The sequence below is a fragment of the Fundulus heteroclitus genome, chromosome 23, assembly GCF_011125445.2.
Source record: "Fundulus heteroclitus isolate FHET01 chromosome 23, MU-UCD_Fhet_4.1, whole genome shotgun sequence".
NCBI classification, from domain to species: Eukaryota; Metazoa; Chordata; class Actinopteri; order Cyprinodontiformes; family Fundulidae; genus Fundulus; species Fundulus heteroclitus.
The window spans coordinates 4647187-4661482 of NC_046383.1; the positions used below are offsets into that span (position 1 = coordinate 4647187).

At 38.8% G+C, this 14296-nt stretch overlaps 1 protein-coding gene across 1 annotated transcript in view; it reads right to left on the bottom strand.

The window, feature by feature from the left end:
* Window positions 1-14296, bottom strand: part of zdhhc9 (zinc finger DHHC-type palmitoyltransferase 9) — a 41524-nt gene that overhangs the window by 23251 nt on the left and 3977 nt on the right. The window contains exon 2 of the mRNA XM_012861775.3: window positions 1711-1871. Coding sequence (XP_012717229.2) covers window positions 1711-1871 — 161 coding nt within the window. The remainder of the gene's footprint in view (window positions 1-1710; window positions 1872-14296) is intronic.

A 14296-nucleotide genomic window follows, 5' to 3' on the forward strand; every position in this document is an offset into this window, starting at 1 on the left:
CTCATCCACTCTTTTTTATATAATTAGTAATAGTAATAGTAATATCATCTCTATTGTCATAAACATTGAAACATACATTACAACGAAATTTGTTCTCTGTTTTTAACCCATCACCATGCGGCGCCCGGGGAACAATCAGGGTTTAAGGGTCTTGCTCAGGGAGCCGGAGTGCCGGCACTGGGGATCGAACCGGGTACTTGAATCCTTCTCTGAGTGTAAGCGCGATGCTCTAACCACTAGGCCAACACTCCCCATACACCGAGACGCAGCTCGGTAGGTAATTTGTGGCACTTAACATGTGGCAAGCTGGAATCGAACCAACAACCTTCTGATTGCCAGACGACTACTCAACCCATCAAGCCACAGTCGCCCATTGATAACTATCGTCAAGAAGAGAGGCTAGAAAAAACATTTTGGATACTAGTGCCTAAATGTTCCTAGAGACAATTAAGAGAATTGGCTAAAATGACTATCAGGGGCTCCAAGCTTTACAAAAGACAGGAACTATCAATAGAGCACAAATGTCTAATCAAAGTATCTCTTCTTATTTTTAGTAGACCTATCCATACCCCTGTGTCCTGAGGGTAAAGGTATCACAACCCTGCCAGGGTGCCCATTTCTAGCAGTCATTGGGTGAGACCTGTCCAGGTACGCCCCGGACAGGTTGCCAGTCCATCAGGGCAACACAAGACAGACGACCATGCTCACACACAATTTGGAGAGACTAGTTAACACAACTCTTTGGGCTTTTGGGACAGTGGGTGTAAGCCGGAGTACCTAGAGAGAACCCACACATTCAAGAGGGAACATGCAAACTCCATGCAAAAACAGCCCTGGGATCTGAACCCAGGATCTTGCTGTGGCAAGGTAACAGTGCTACCAACTGCAGTCTGTTTTTAGCAGAGCCAGTACAATAATGGCAATAATGAAGATTCACACAGTCAATTTCTCTTCCATGTTTGATTTAAAACTAAGAAGACAAGACACGGCTACTTGTTTACACATTTTTTTCACAAAAGATTCATAGGTGGCTCTCACATGGGAACAAGGTTCAGCTAGCATAAGACTGCACTGCTGTTGTGTTCTTTAAAAGTTAATAATTAATAAATGTGTGTCTCTAGTCACACATTCAACAGTAACATTACCGCTCGGTTAGTCATGTTTGTGTTTGTTTTGCCCAGTTAAATGTGGCACAAAGACATTCACTCCTTCCTACACAACTTGTGGCCCTTCTTATAAATGCAAAAGTAAAGCAAACTGCAAAATATACCTAATAAGTAACTAAAAAAAAAAAATAAAAAAATAAAAATAAAAAATAATAAAAAATAATAATAATAATAATAATAATAATAATAATAAAAATAATAATAATAATAATAATAATAATAATAATAATAAATATATATATATATATATATATATATATATATATATATATATATATATATATATATATATATATATATATATATATATATATATATATATATATATATAATTATTGTCATTAATTATTAATTGTTTTAGAAACGATGGGGAGAGATAATCAGCGTTGATTAAACCATCACGCGTTATTGGTGACATATGACCAACGCTTAAAATTGGCAGCTCAGATGGCTGAAAATCCTTTAGCTTCGTTGAATTAGCAGGGCTTCGGATGATTGCTTTAACATTTCTCCACTGAGAATGAAGACAGATGTATCTACTGACCGATTTCCATCTCTATGAAGTTGGCCTCCTCTGGGAGGGCCCGTGGCAGGACGCCGGGGTCACTGAAGCTCGTCCTCAGCAGCATGGCCATGACAAACAGGAAGAGGAGCACGGCAAAAACTGGGATGGCAGGAGACAGGTGGACGGCCAGGTACGGACACCTGCACAGAATAGGAGGGTGACAAAAAGTAAGAGTTAGATGAAATGGTGCAAAACGTGCATTTATGAACTCTGAGTTTGAGAATTTTTACTTTTAGCTGGCAAAACCACAGCTTGGATTAAGAAAGACAAGGTTGTATGATATAGATAGAACGACAAACTCTGGAAGATTGTCAATAAAAATCTAATAAAATCACATTAGATGCAAGTTGTTCACGATTACATGCTTTACAATCACAAACTAAATGTATTTGATTAACATCTTGTGAGACAGATCAACTTGGATTTGTCTCTGGTGAATCCCCACAGCATGATGCTGCCACCACCATGCTTCGTTTGGTGGTGGCATGGGGCTGGTGTGTGTGTTCAGGGTGATGTACATTGTTGGTTCTCTATCACATGTCGGCTAAAAGTTAATTTTAGTTTCAGCTAACCAGGGCATCTTCCTAAACGTCTGTTGTGTCCCCTAAATAGTTTGTGGCAAAGTGAAAACAGGGCTTTGTTTCTTTGTCTCGCTCCTCGACAAAGGCCTCATTAGCAGGTAGGGCTGGGCGAGATGGATTCAAAAATAAATCTCAGATTTTATCTTACCAAATCCGATTAATCGATTTTTCCTCCTTTTTGTTTAATAAAAAGAAATTAAAGAAATTATTTTAAAACCTTGCTTTTTATGTCAAGTATTTCGTCAGGGAGTTGACCTGAATTCAAAGTGCAACTAAAAACAAGATGGTAGCTGTGCCATTATAAACAATGAAAATATAACAAAATATTTGCTGCTAGTTGTATTACACATTGAGCTAAGAACAGGCTTCACTGCACTTGTGAACTTCAAACTAAGTAAAAAAAAAAAAAGTAAATAAGTAAATGAAGTACCTCGCATTATGGTAAAACAATATTTTGACAATACATTTACCTAAACATATATTCAGCATCACATGCTGTTCTCTTCATGGAAACCCAATGAGTGTACTGGCAAAATAAAATCCAGATTTTCCAAAAATTAAATCTTACAGAATTGTAAATTCGAATTAATCGATTAAATCGATTTATCGCCCAGCCCTATTAGCAGGTTCTCCCTACTGAGCTGTGGTTCTCTGCAGCTCCTCCAGAGTGACCATGGATCTCTTGGCTGCATCTTTGATACATGCTCTCCTTTTCGATCTGCCTCATGGATATATTTTGGTAGGTTTTCAGTTAAGCAAACCTTCCATGTTTGAATTAATGGATTGATCAGAGCTCACTGAGATTCTCAAAGGTTTCATAGCCTTACTAGCTTACTAAGGCACACATGTTCGTACTGAAAATAACCCAGTTCCGCCCTGTCGTTTCGGTATGCACATATACCAAACAAAACCAGGTTGTTTTTGAACACGTGCAGAACGTTTATGTACAGAGCTAAGTGTGCAATACAACTTTCAGTAGTGCACCTTTAAAAAGCGACACCAGAATAAAACAGAGAGCATTTCCAGCCACAGCTGAGCTCTGCTATTTGGGAACATTCAAGCTTCTCAGGCAGCTACAGTGGAGAAAAAAACAACAACAACAAAGGTGGACCAAACCAAAACTTTATGTCAGCGTAATCATTTATTCAACAGCATTCAAAGAACTGGATTTCTCACCTGAAGCAACATCAAGCTGAAGCTAAACATCACTGATACTAGTAATAAATCAGCTAAAGTCCAAATCCAGCTGTCTGCAGCATTCAAACTTTTTTTTTTATTCTCAAATGTCTCCACAGTCTTATTCAAAAATTCTTAAACGACATACAAGTGGTTTAATCCATCCATCACATCAGTGACTACAAATTAGAAAAAAAGAAGAATCAAACCAAATTTCCAGTCACATTTTATTTGTTTCTCTTTACTGAAGGGAACCATTGCGCCCCTAAACTTAACCCTGCTTTATGCTTCTCCACAACTTTCTCCCTGACCTATCGGTCTTGTTCCTTGGTCTTCATCACGCAGTTTGTTTAAGATGTTCTCTGACAAACCTGAGAGGCTTTCACATAACCACATGATTCATACTGAGACTTAATTACACACAGGAATAATTAGCTTCCCTTACAGGTGTCTTCTGAAGTCAATTCAAAAGTTATCTTTTTAGGAGGTCCCATAGAGATGAGGGCTAAACACAAATGCATGCTATACATAGTAATATTTTATTGCTCCTTTTACTATAAAAACATGACCCACTTTGTGTTGGTCTGTTAGAAAGAATCAAAAAAAAAAAAAAAAAAACAATCTAAAGAAAATACACTGGTTTGGGGTAAAGAGACTAAATGCAAAACAGGTTCAAGCAGTATAAATACTTTTGGAAACATCATATGTCCATATCATAAAGGGGCCGCGTATAGACATACCAAACAGAATCATGGGAGTCTATGACAGAAACATACATATTCTGAGCTGCTGCTTTAAACACGAGGTCATGAACTTTTAACCGGACCTCACAGCTGTGTATAAACACGACACGCGTCTCCACCCTGCCGGAAAACATGGGAAGCATCAGCATAGCGGGCTCAGCGCCAGCGGGGCTCCTCTGATCCCGCCTGCTGCTCAGTAACAGATGCGAGCTGCACAGCAAAGTGCTGCAACAGAGCAGCAGCAGCTAAAAAGGCCTTCAGCATGCAGTTATTAATAGTTAAACTCGGTGGCTTCATCTCCGTTCGATGAAGACGTGATCATACATTCATAATGCAACGCTAATGATGCTCCACGGGATGGAGATACATCCTGAACAAGAAAAAAAAAAAAAACTTTTGTACAGCATCTCATGCTTCTTACTGCCCACATACCGAGTCATCAGTTTATCAAAGTAAAGTTGCACATTTTTTGGTTGGATACATAAAACCATCAGCCCATTTAATATTCAGGTCAAGATTAAACACTGAGGAGGCGTACTTTGTCCTAAAGGACAGACTTAATAACTTTGTGTTTCAGGTTACCCATTTCCCGACTTTATCTTGACCAGATATAACTATAACTGTGAGATAAATCCTCACTGCTAGTAATGGGTGACACAATATTTTGTGTCATTTATTGTGATAACATTAAAAGTGATAATAAACAGCAAATTCATTACAGTCTTTATGGCAATAAACCCGCCACTGCATACAGTCGGGGCCCTAAAAAAAACACCCATCGAATTAGTTACTTCAGTGCAACAGCTATATAAGGTGATGCAATCGTACCACTAAACAGCACAAGTTGATTAAATTCAATAATGTATAAATATTATTGATTCTATCATTCAAAAAACGTGTTTCAGACACCAAAAGTAACAATCCCAGCCAAACCTCCCAATGTGAGCTTTTGCAGTTTGCAAACAACTTCACTGAAAGAATATCTTTATCGTCATAAATCACAATTCTTATTATGATGTTTTCTTTTCATTCATGATTAACGATACAATACTTTTACATACCTTCTTACTGGCCACTTTATTAGCACAAGTAGCGGCTCTACTCAAAGAGCTTTACCACACAATTGCACTGAAACACCCACATATTCACTAAGTGCCATGCCCAGGGGCACACAGGCACGTGCAAGGAGGACGTTGGAATCTAATCCACCAACGTTCGGATTACAAGACGACTGCTTTACCCACAAAGCCTTCCCAGAGTCGGAGCATTTAGTCATCCAGGTGAGGTGAAAGCGGGCTGCTGAAGTTCAAACTGAGTGTCATAAAAGGTTGAAGAAACGGGATTTAAGTGAGCTAGAACGTGGTCAGACGGGCTGATCTGAATGTTATAGAACCTGCTTCTCTACTGGGACTTTTTTAAATTAGACATCAGAGGAGAATTGATAAACTGCTTAGAGATTTTTTTTAAAGCATACCTCAAATAATTAGTCATTACAACCAAAGTCTGCGAAACATCTTCTCTGAACACATCTTTGTCATTTTTGAAAGGGGCTACAGCAGTAGAAGACCACACTTCACACCACTCCTGTCAGGTAAGGAGGGGAAACTGATACTATAAATAAGGATAAGGTAAGATGCTTTATTGGTCATTATACATACAGGGTACATTCAACAAAATTTCGTAGATCAGATGGAGGGTTAGCCTGAGCCGCTGCAACTGAGTGCGCCGCCAACTAATGGCTGACCTGACCAGTATGTCTTTAATGAACAAAATTGGACATAATTGGGAAAACATTTCTTTTTGTGATTAGCCAAGGTACCAGCTGGAAAATTCAGATATTAGGGGTTAAATCTTGTGTGAACAACATAAAATCATCGATCCATCCTGCCTTTTACCAATAGTTTAGGCTGGTGGTGGTAGCGTGATGGTATGGCGGATATTTCCTTGGCCCCCTTAGTACCAACTAAACATCACTTTAACACCAAACCTGATCAGTTTCTTAAACATGACAATGAGTTCACTGTATACCAATTGGTCTCCACAGGCATGGGATCTCAGTCCAACAGAGCACCTTAGAGATGTGGTGATAAAATAGCAGAGTCACACAATGGATGTGCAGCTAACAAATCTGCAATGACTGCTTGATGCTATCAGTCAATGTGGATCAAAATAACAGAAGAATGTTTGCAACACTTTGCTGAATTTTTGTTGAATCTTTGCTGCAAAAGTTGGTTCAGAACGCAACATGGGGGGTCCAACCGCATACTAGCAGGGTGTCCTAATAAATTGGCCAGGGAGACTACACCCCTTAGTAAAATGTAGTAAAGGCTACTTGAAGTTAATTTTACTAAGTATACTTAAAGGTAGAGTAGGAGATTTTTCCAGAAATGCAAGTAAGAAACCCAAGTCCCTTTAAAAAAAAAAAAAAAAAAAAAAGCAGGGATTGGTCAAAGCTTTTACGGGCCTGCAGCTCTCACACAGATATCTAATTTTTAACCTCCTTTTTCTGAATACATAATGTATTGACTACAGTCAAGATGGAAGGACCATTTCACCCAGTATAATAAAGTGTTTCTGAACAGGATTACCAATTATAGTTTTAAGCATAAGTATAAGCTTAAATCTTAGTATTAATGTACTTAGTCTCAGACTTCTGTTCTTACTTTTCAGTACAAGTCAAGTATACTTCACTATACTATCGTTAAGTATATGAAGTATAGTTTATAAAACGTTAACTTCAAGCACGCTGCTTCATTTTAAGTAAGAAATAAGCATAGTCATAGTACACTTGAATAAACTACTTTTTGTTAAAGGGACATATCACGCGACAACAGGTAAAATTGTGGGCTGTGATCGTCGTCAACAGGCCACGATTTCCATTTTCACCACAGACTTAGCTGGCAGGAAGTGTCTGAGTCAGCACAAAGAACAAAGTCCATCTGTCACGCTGCACTGTGAACCACGGTACGTCAGCACACCTGAGAAACGACCAGCTACAACACCAGCTCCACCAGTCTGAGCCGTTTCTCTGCAGTACCTTCCCAGCGCTAATGGAAAACAGCAGCAGGGCTCAGATCAATACAGGTTTCCACTGCGAGGCAGATAGAGCAGGACGTCCAAGTGGGTGATTCCTGTAATAATGACCGTCAGGAATTTGAGTCACGCTCTATCATCACTTCCCATCATCCCCCCTCCCTCCCCCCCCGAATGGTCATGTCCTTCCTGAGCGTGACTCCTTCCTACAGCTGTTGAGGAGCCAGGGTGGTGCTGCAGGAGCGACAGTGTTAATCAGCCACCACAGGAGCAAAAAAAAAATTATTTAATGGGTTTATTTATCCATGAAGGAAAATGTTCTCCGATCAATCAGAGAACACCCCCCCCCCCTCGCTCCCACTCCAGTTGTACTCTACTTTATGCCTCAAACCTTCCAAGCAGGAAATGTAAAATTGGCTCATTTACATCGTCTTAACAGTTTGACGCGTTGGAGTCTTGTTGGCGGGCTGAGTAGCTTCCTGGGGCTATTCGATGAGCTTTAAAAGGGGCTGTTGGGCAGATTTCGTAAGCTGCAGCAGAACCAGGTGCGCTGGTTCTTCCAGTTTCCACTCACTGTGCCAAGTGCAACAAAGCTGCTGCTCCTGTGTGGCGCTAACGGCTCCAACACAACATGCATTACAACACAGCTTTTATTTACGCCATTCACAAAGTGGGAACTTTTACTTTCTGAAATGGTACACTTTATATTGTTTTCTTCGCAAATATATATTTTTATGTTCCGCCCCCCGGCAGCTGAACAAATTAATATAACCTGAAACAAACCTTATCACTGGTTGAGGCATTTTTCTGTGTGTCTTGAAGATAAAACACTATGATGACTCGATAAAACACTCAAACAAAAGAGTTACTGGGACTCTCGTCTTCAAAACCAGATTGGTCAGGTTTACGTATTCGTCTCCCTGTTCTAACAAATGATTAATGTCACTCTTTTTAACTAACCTTTGAACGCTCTCCTCGTCATACTTCGAACTCTTCTAGAAACAAATGTCCAGAGTGTAAGATGCAGTTGAGACCACCAGATGATTGTTTTAGGGAGGTAAAGATCACCTTCTTTCAACAGACTGGATAAAACTGGTAGATTGAGCAACACCAGATATTTCGGGGTGCCATGCTCCTGCATTTACTTTACTGGCACAAATCTGTTCACCGGCTTGACTGCAGACTTAAAATTTTAAATATTTGCGAAATGAAGCAACAGTTTGACACAAATTGTCCAGGAATTGTCCATTAGCAGCCACAGAAAAGCAAAAAATAATCCAGTTTGTCTTCAAGAGACGACCCACTCCAGCAGATGACATCCAGCCTCCGTCCGTCCGTCCATCCATCCATCCATCCATCCATCCATCTTCTAAGCCTGTTTATTCCTTCCATAATGCCATAAATCCAAGGACATAAAGGAGTTTAGCTAAATATCTGAAGTTAGCAGTTTTCTAAAGATTTTCCAATTAAATTTATCAAGAAACTTAACAAAAACAGCTGGAACCAGATATTTACATTAACTCTATTGATTCACAATGAATTTATTTTGTCACTAAATGACAATAAATCACACGTTTCCTTTTATGTCCTTTCAGATCACCAAAATTTGTCTAATTTATCAAAATTAGGACAGAGCATATTTTATTGCTTTCTTGAAAATCTAATTATTAACAATTTCTCTGTATTTTTTTAGAATTGCCTCTATGATTTGGATCCCCTTCCACAAGCTTCTCACCGTAGTTTGCTAGAATTTCGGCCCATTCCTCCTGGCAGAACTAATTTAAGGGGGTCAGGGTTTAGGCTATGCTCTGACACAGATTTTCAGCTCTGCTCTGAGACTATCATTATCATTGGGGAACCTTCGGGTCATAAATAACAGCACATAAAATGTCATCATACAGGTCTTGATAAGCTACTTCTACATTGGGTGTGTGCCTGAGGTGGGGTGGGGGAGTTTCAAGGTGTGTATGGTGCATACCTTGAACCTAAATGCTTTACAGTTCAAATTCAGAATGACATGAACCTCTAGCTGAAAAACTTCAGAAAAATAAAATCCCTTCAAAGGTCGCTGCAGTCGGGCTCGTCACAAATGGTGACATTTTCCCTATATTGAACCTCTTGTGGTCTTGTCTTATCAAAACCTGCTAAAAGCTGTTGTGGCCCTACTTGAATTAATCTACAAATGAATTATGCACTTGTAGGGTATCCGATTACGCAGTTTCTGGGGTGCCGCCAGATAAAATATAAGATCACAAACTCTACTGGCCTCTGTTCTTTTACCATATAGAGAGAAAGGAGGCCATAATCAATATGTGAAGAGATTAGATACATCCCTCTGCTGCAGCGGTTTCAAGATACTGATACGCTTTTCTTCGAAAAACCTCAAACTCCTCCAATATGAATGTTCATGCCAGGTATTTATGTTCCAAACATAAATAATTACAGGTCTGATCAAATGAGGCTCCACCTTAGAACCTGCAGGGCTTACAGGATCTGTTGCAGATGGCTTGGTGGCTGTTAGTAAAGGAAGTGAAACCTCAATCTGATATATCTCTTTTAGGAACAAAAGGTGGACTTATTAGTCAACCAATTTTAGTTGCATGGTCATAATTAGAGATCCGTCAATCAATCGGCAAGAGATCAGAACTGGAAGGTTTTTCTTTGATCGCCACTGAGGAACATGCAAACTACATGCAGAAATACCTCAGGCAGAGATTCAAACCGTGGAGCAAAATCTGAGATGAGCAAAAGTCTGTCAATGGTTAGAGCTTGACACAGAAACGAGAACTATATTGTAAGTACAGTATTTTGTGCTGGGTTAAAAATGCCTACCTCTGATAACGAAGCCACAGCACATTTTTCTGTTTTATAATGTTTAGAAGACAAAAACAATCAGAATCTGTAAAAATCATAATCAGCAGATCAAACGTCAAAGAAAAATCTGAAACCTGCATCAGCCAGGATAAACCCAAACTGTGAAATCTTTAATGTAGTCTTTAAAACCATTAAATGTTTATCAAATCAGTTGGCTATAAAAATAAAAGAGAATCTTTTGTCGCAACTTAAATAGTTTGCAGGGGAAAAAAAAATTTTTGACATGAAGCTCTAATTTTGATAAACTCCCCTTCAATTTAAGTCAGTCATTAGTGTTATGCAACATTACGATATTGTGTGACAGGGACAAAAACATTAGAGGCAGTGCCATGGACATTTTACAGGGATTAAAGCTATAATCACAGCTGTTGCATCATAGAATATTCAGTCAGAGGATAAAATCTGACATCGGGGAAAATAAAAATGATGAAACAGCCATCTATCTTAATAGACGTCTCTTAAAAGAGAATGTTCTACGATTAGAAAAGGGAAAACTCCCAGTATGTGGACAGGATGTGGGTAGAAATGCACAGACAGCAACACTCTCCTCCTGGTACACAAAGCCTGCAGATCGCCGCGACTGTAAATGGAGCATGCACTCTGAAAAGGGCATAAATCATGTTATTGCTCATTTAGCCTCAGCTGGATGCTGCCTCCTCACTGGCCGAAGAGAGAGACAGGGTGGGGTCAGATGCTGAGGGAGGCTCGCGTGTCGGTTACGAGATCTTCTCCGACTGCAGCCACTTTGCTCTGCAGGATGGGCCCTGCACTGCCTTTTAGGAGAAGACACAGAGGAAAACTCTGCACATATGCTTCCTCGGCCTTGCAGCAAAGTGTCCTGCAGTGGACAGACACATGACACACCGTCCTTATGGTCCACTTTCATCCAAGCTATGTGTGTGGGGGGCTGTGTGCAATGCATGCACCTTCATACGTAGCAGACATATTTACACAAAAGATCCAGTAAGCAGCAACGCAGTTACTACAGATGTATGATTTTTTTTAAAGCCCTGCAAACCACAGATGGTGTGTTTCACATCACGTCCTACTCAGTTCAATGAGAGGATAAAAGGATCAGAGCAACTTGAAAAAAAAGAGCAGGACAACAGCGAGGCAGGCCCCACCTTTTTAAAAGCATTTAATGTCTCATTTCCGTCTGCGTTTCCTGCTGCTCGAATCTGCAATTTAAAGCGCAGCAAGGTTTCCCTGCATGGGCTGCCAACGCCTGGAGTTAAAGCGGAGACGTGTGCGCAGGACCCTGCTCTCTCATCACTGCAGCTCAGCCTCAAGCTCGCCTTGCAAGGAGTAAATTTTTGGTATGTATTTGCAGCATTTGGGGTAAAATTCAGGGTTAAATCAACACTAATAAAACGAGGTGTTGGTAAATTCCATGCAACGCAGTTTGGGTTTAGGAAAATATTTATTTTAATCAGTATCATCTGCTGAGGAGTGCCACCTGCTTCTTAGATGATTTTCTCATTATCCAAAGGGATGCAGACATATTTTTAAATCAGACATAAACACATGTGAGTCAAACTTCAGGATTACCTAATTAGGTTTGAGGACTGGCTTCTTGCTACTCCTGCATAGCGTGACTACAGGTAGCTGACACAGCATCAGCGGTCCGATAAAAACTGTCACTTTCTGTACCCCCTCTGTGATGGAGGTTTCAGGTTTCTTTCCTCTGGCCTTGCATTTAGGAAAACTCCACTGTCTTCATCAACAGTTTTTTTTTTCCCCGCATCTCAGATTTCAGGGGGAAAATTACACCTCTGTTTTTCGGAAGAGGAATGGAAAATATTTTTTGTAATTACAGACTGTAATGCTACGTATAAATGGTGAAAATGTACCACTTTTTATTTTAGTCTATGACTGTTGTTTTTTATTTAGGGCTCATGCCATTAATCTGAAATGATAGACTTGATGAGTTAACAATTTCATGTTCTAAAGATCGAGATAAGTACCCAAAGAAATCCTGAAGAAATGTATACGCCGGCTACCACTATGTTTAACTGTGCCTTTCCAGGTGTCTTTTAGACCCAATATATATCAGCATTGTTCTTTAAAGCCCATGAAGAAACATTGTTTAATCTGTGTAAGGCTTTTATTTTGACAAGTCACCATGAGGTTTACCTTGAAAGGCCAGCATAATCCACTTTTCATCACTAGTTTATTTCCAAAATGATGTGAAACCTTTCATTTATTTACAAGATTTGATATGTATAATTTTTATTTATTTATTTTTTTAACAGTAGGCGTAATTTTAAAATAAAGATTAGTAACACTTTTGTTCGCAAGTTTGTATTTGGAACTCATAATTGGCTGTCTAAATCTGAAGAGTATCTGTAAGCTTTATTTTGAAAGTCATCTTGTTTATCAATGCTGTAGGCTTTTCAGCAATGCATAACACCTACTCTAATGATAGCGTACATAAGCCTAATACATAAGTCTGTTGTTTTGAAGAGTATCTTTATTTATTTAGTTTATTTTGAAATACGGAACGTACTTTCATCTAATTCATACAATATTAAGACATTTATTTTGAAGATATTTGTAAGCTTTGTTTGGAAAGTCCATATTCCAAATCCTATCGCTTTTTGGTTAAAGCCAATTACTGTTGAAATCTATCATATTAATTTATTATCATCATCTTTATTTTAAAAACATATATTAGCTTTATTTAGAAAGTCCTAATGAATCTCTTGTTGTGTTGATCACTGGTACAATCTCATATTTGTTTATATAAAGATAAGACTATGTTTAGGTTTTGTTTTAAAAACCCAACACAGTACCAATATCAGCTTTATTTTGAAAGACAAAATTTAAACCCCTGTTAATGGCTGATTTAAACCAGTTAAGTGTTTGAAACCTACTCTTGTAATAAACTAAGTTTAAGACTGATTCTTTTTTCCAAATTAAATACTATCTGCTACTGTTTTGTTTTTGTTTGTTTTGTTGTTCTTTTTTTAAGTTAAAATAGGTTTTTGTTGACCATCGGCATAGGGTTGAAATTTTAAAACCTACTCTAGTAATAATCCAACATACTATACAGGTCAGAAAGCCATCATTCTGAAGAGTTTCGGCTTCTTTGTTTTAAAAAGAAGCTGAATAACTGATCTTAGATTTTGGATATTGTAATTTAAGAAACTAAAAAAAAAAAAAAAAAAATGGGAAAGTCTCTGTTTCACTGAATAATTATAAGCATGAAAAGAATAAGCATGAAACACATTTTAGAATAAGCCCAATTTGAACCTGCAGTCAAATATCTAAAAGCTGGAGCTCTACAGAAGCATTTAAGACTGAGGTTTTTACTTCCACTGTAATGGTGAGCTTAAATCACCACCATGTTGTTTAAGCCTTATCTCATTTTCAATATTGCCCCCCCACCCACACAAGATAATTATGTTCCTCTGTAATATGAACATGCCCAGCTAACGGCCCTCCAGTCGTTATCCCGACGCCTCATCGGGGAGCTCAGCGATCTGTGCGAGCAGTATCAGCTTTTTCCGCTCTGTGCTCCCAGCAGCACAAGAGCTCCTTCTGTCCAGGCTCAGAGAAGAGCAGGAGACCATTAAACGACCGGGGCATAAAGATAGGAAGGGCCTGGCTTTAGAAGCGAAATGGATTTAGCAAATGGATTTAGCCTGATGGCTGCACGCACACCCACAGCCAAGAACGAAGACCGTGCACTGCAGGATTTTGTGCCAAGTCATCAAGCTGGGTGTGTTGGTTAAAAAAAAAAAAAAAAAAAGATGACTAGAAGGAAATCAACGATTGAGAATCAGACTAAATTAAATGTAATAGGCAACCCTGATTAATAACTCTCATGTTCCTCATGTTATAAACACAGAGTTTATAACACACATGGTGGCAAACAGAGCTGCTGAGAGAGGAAAGCTGAAGGGCTTTATCTGAAGCGAAGTAAAGGTGGGACACTCAACTCATAAAATTTTAATCACTTTTGGTCATGTTTTTTTTTCTCCACGCCCTCAGTAGTAAAAAAATATATAAACTGCTGATTTTTATTGAAAAGTAACTGTTATTTCACTGTTAAAACAAATCTGATACATTTTATTTGGGTAAATTTTAATCTATATTTCTGAGTAGAAAATATATTATGTTAAAAGCTAAAATACATCTAAATAGATTAGTTAAATT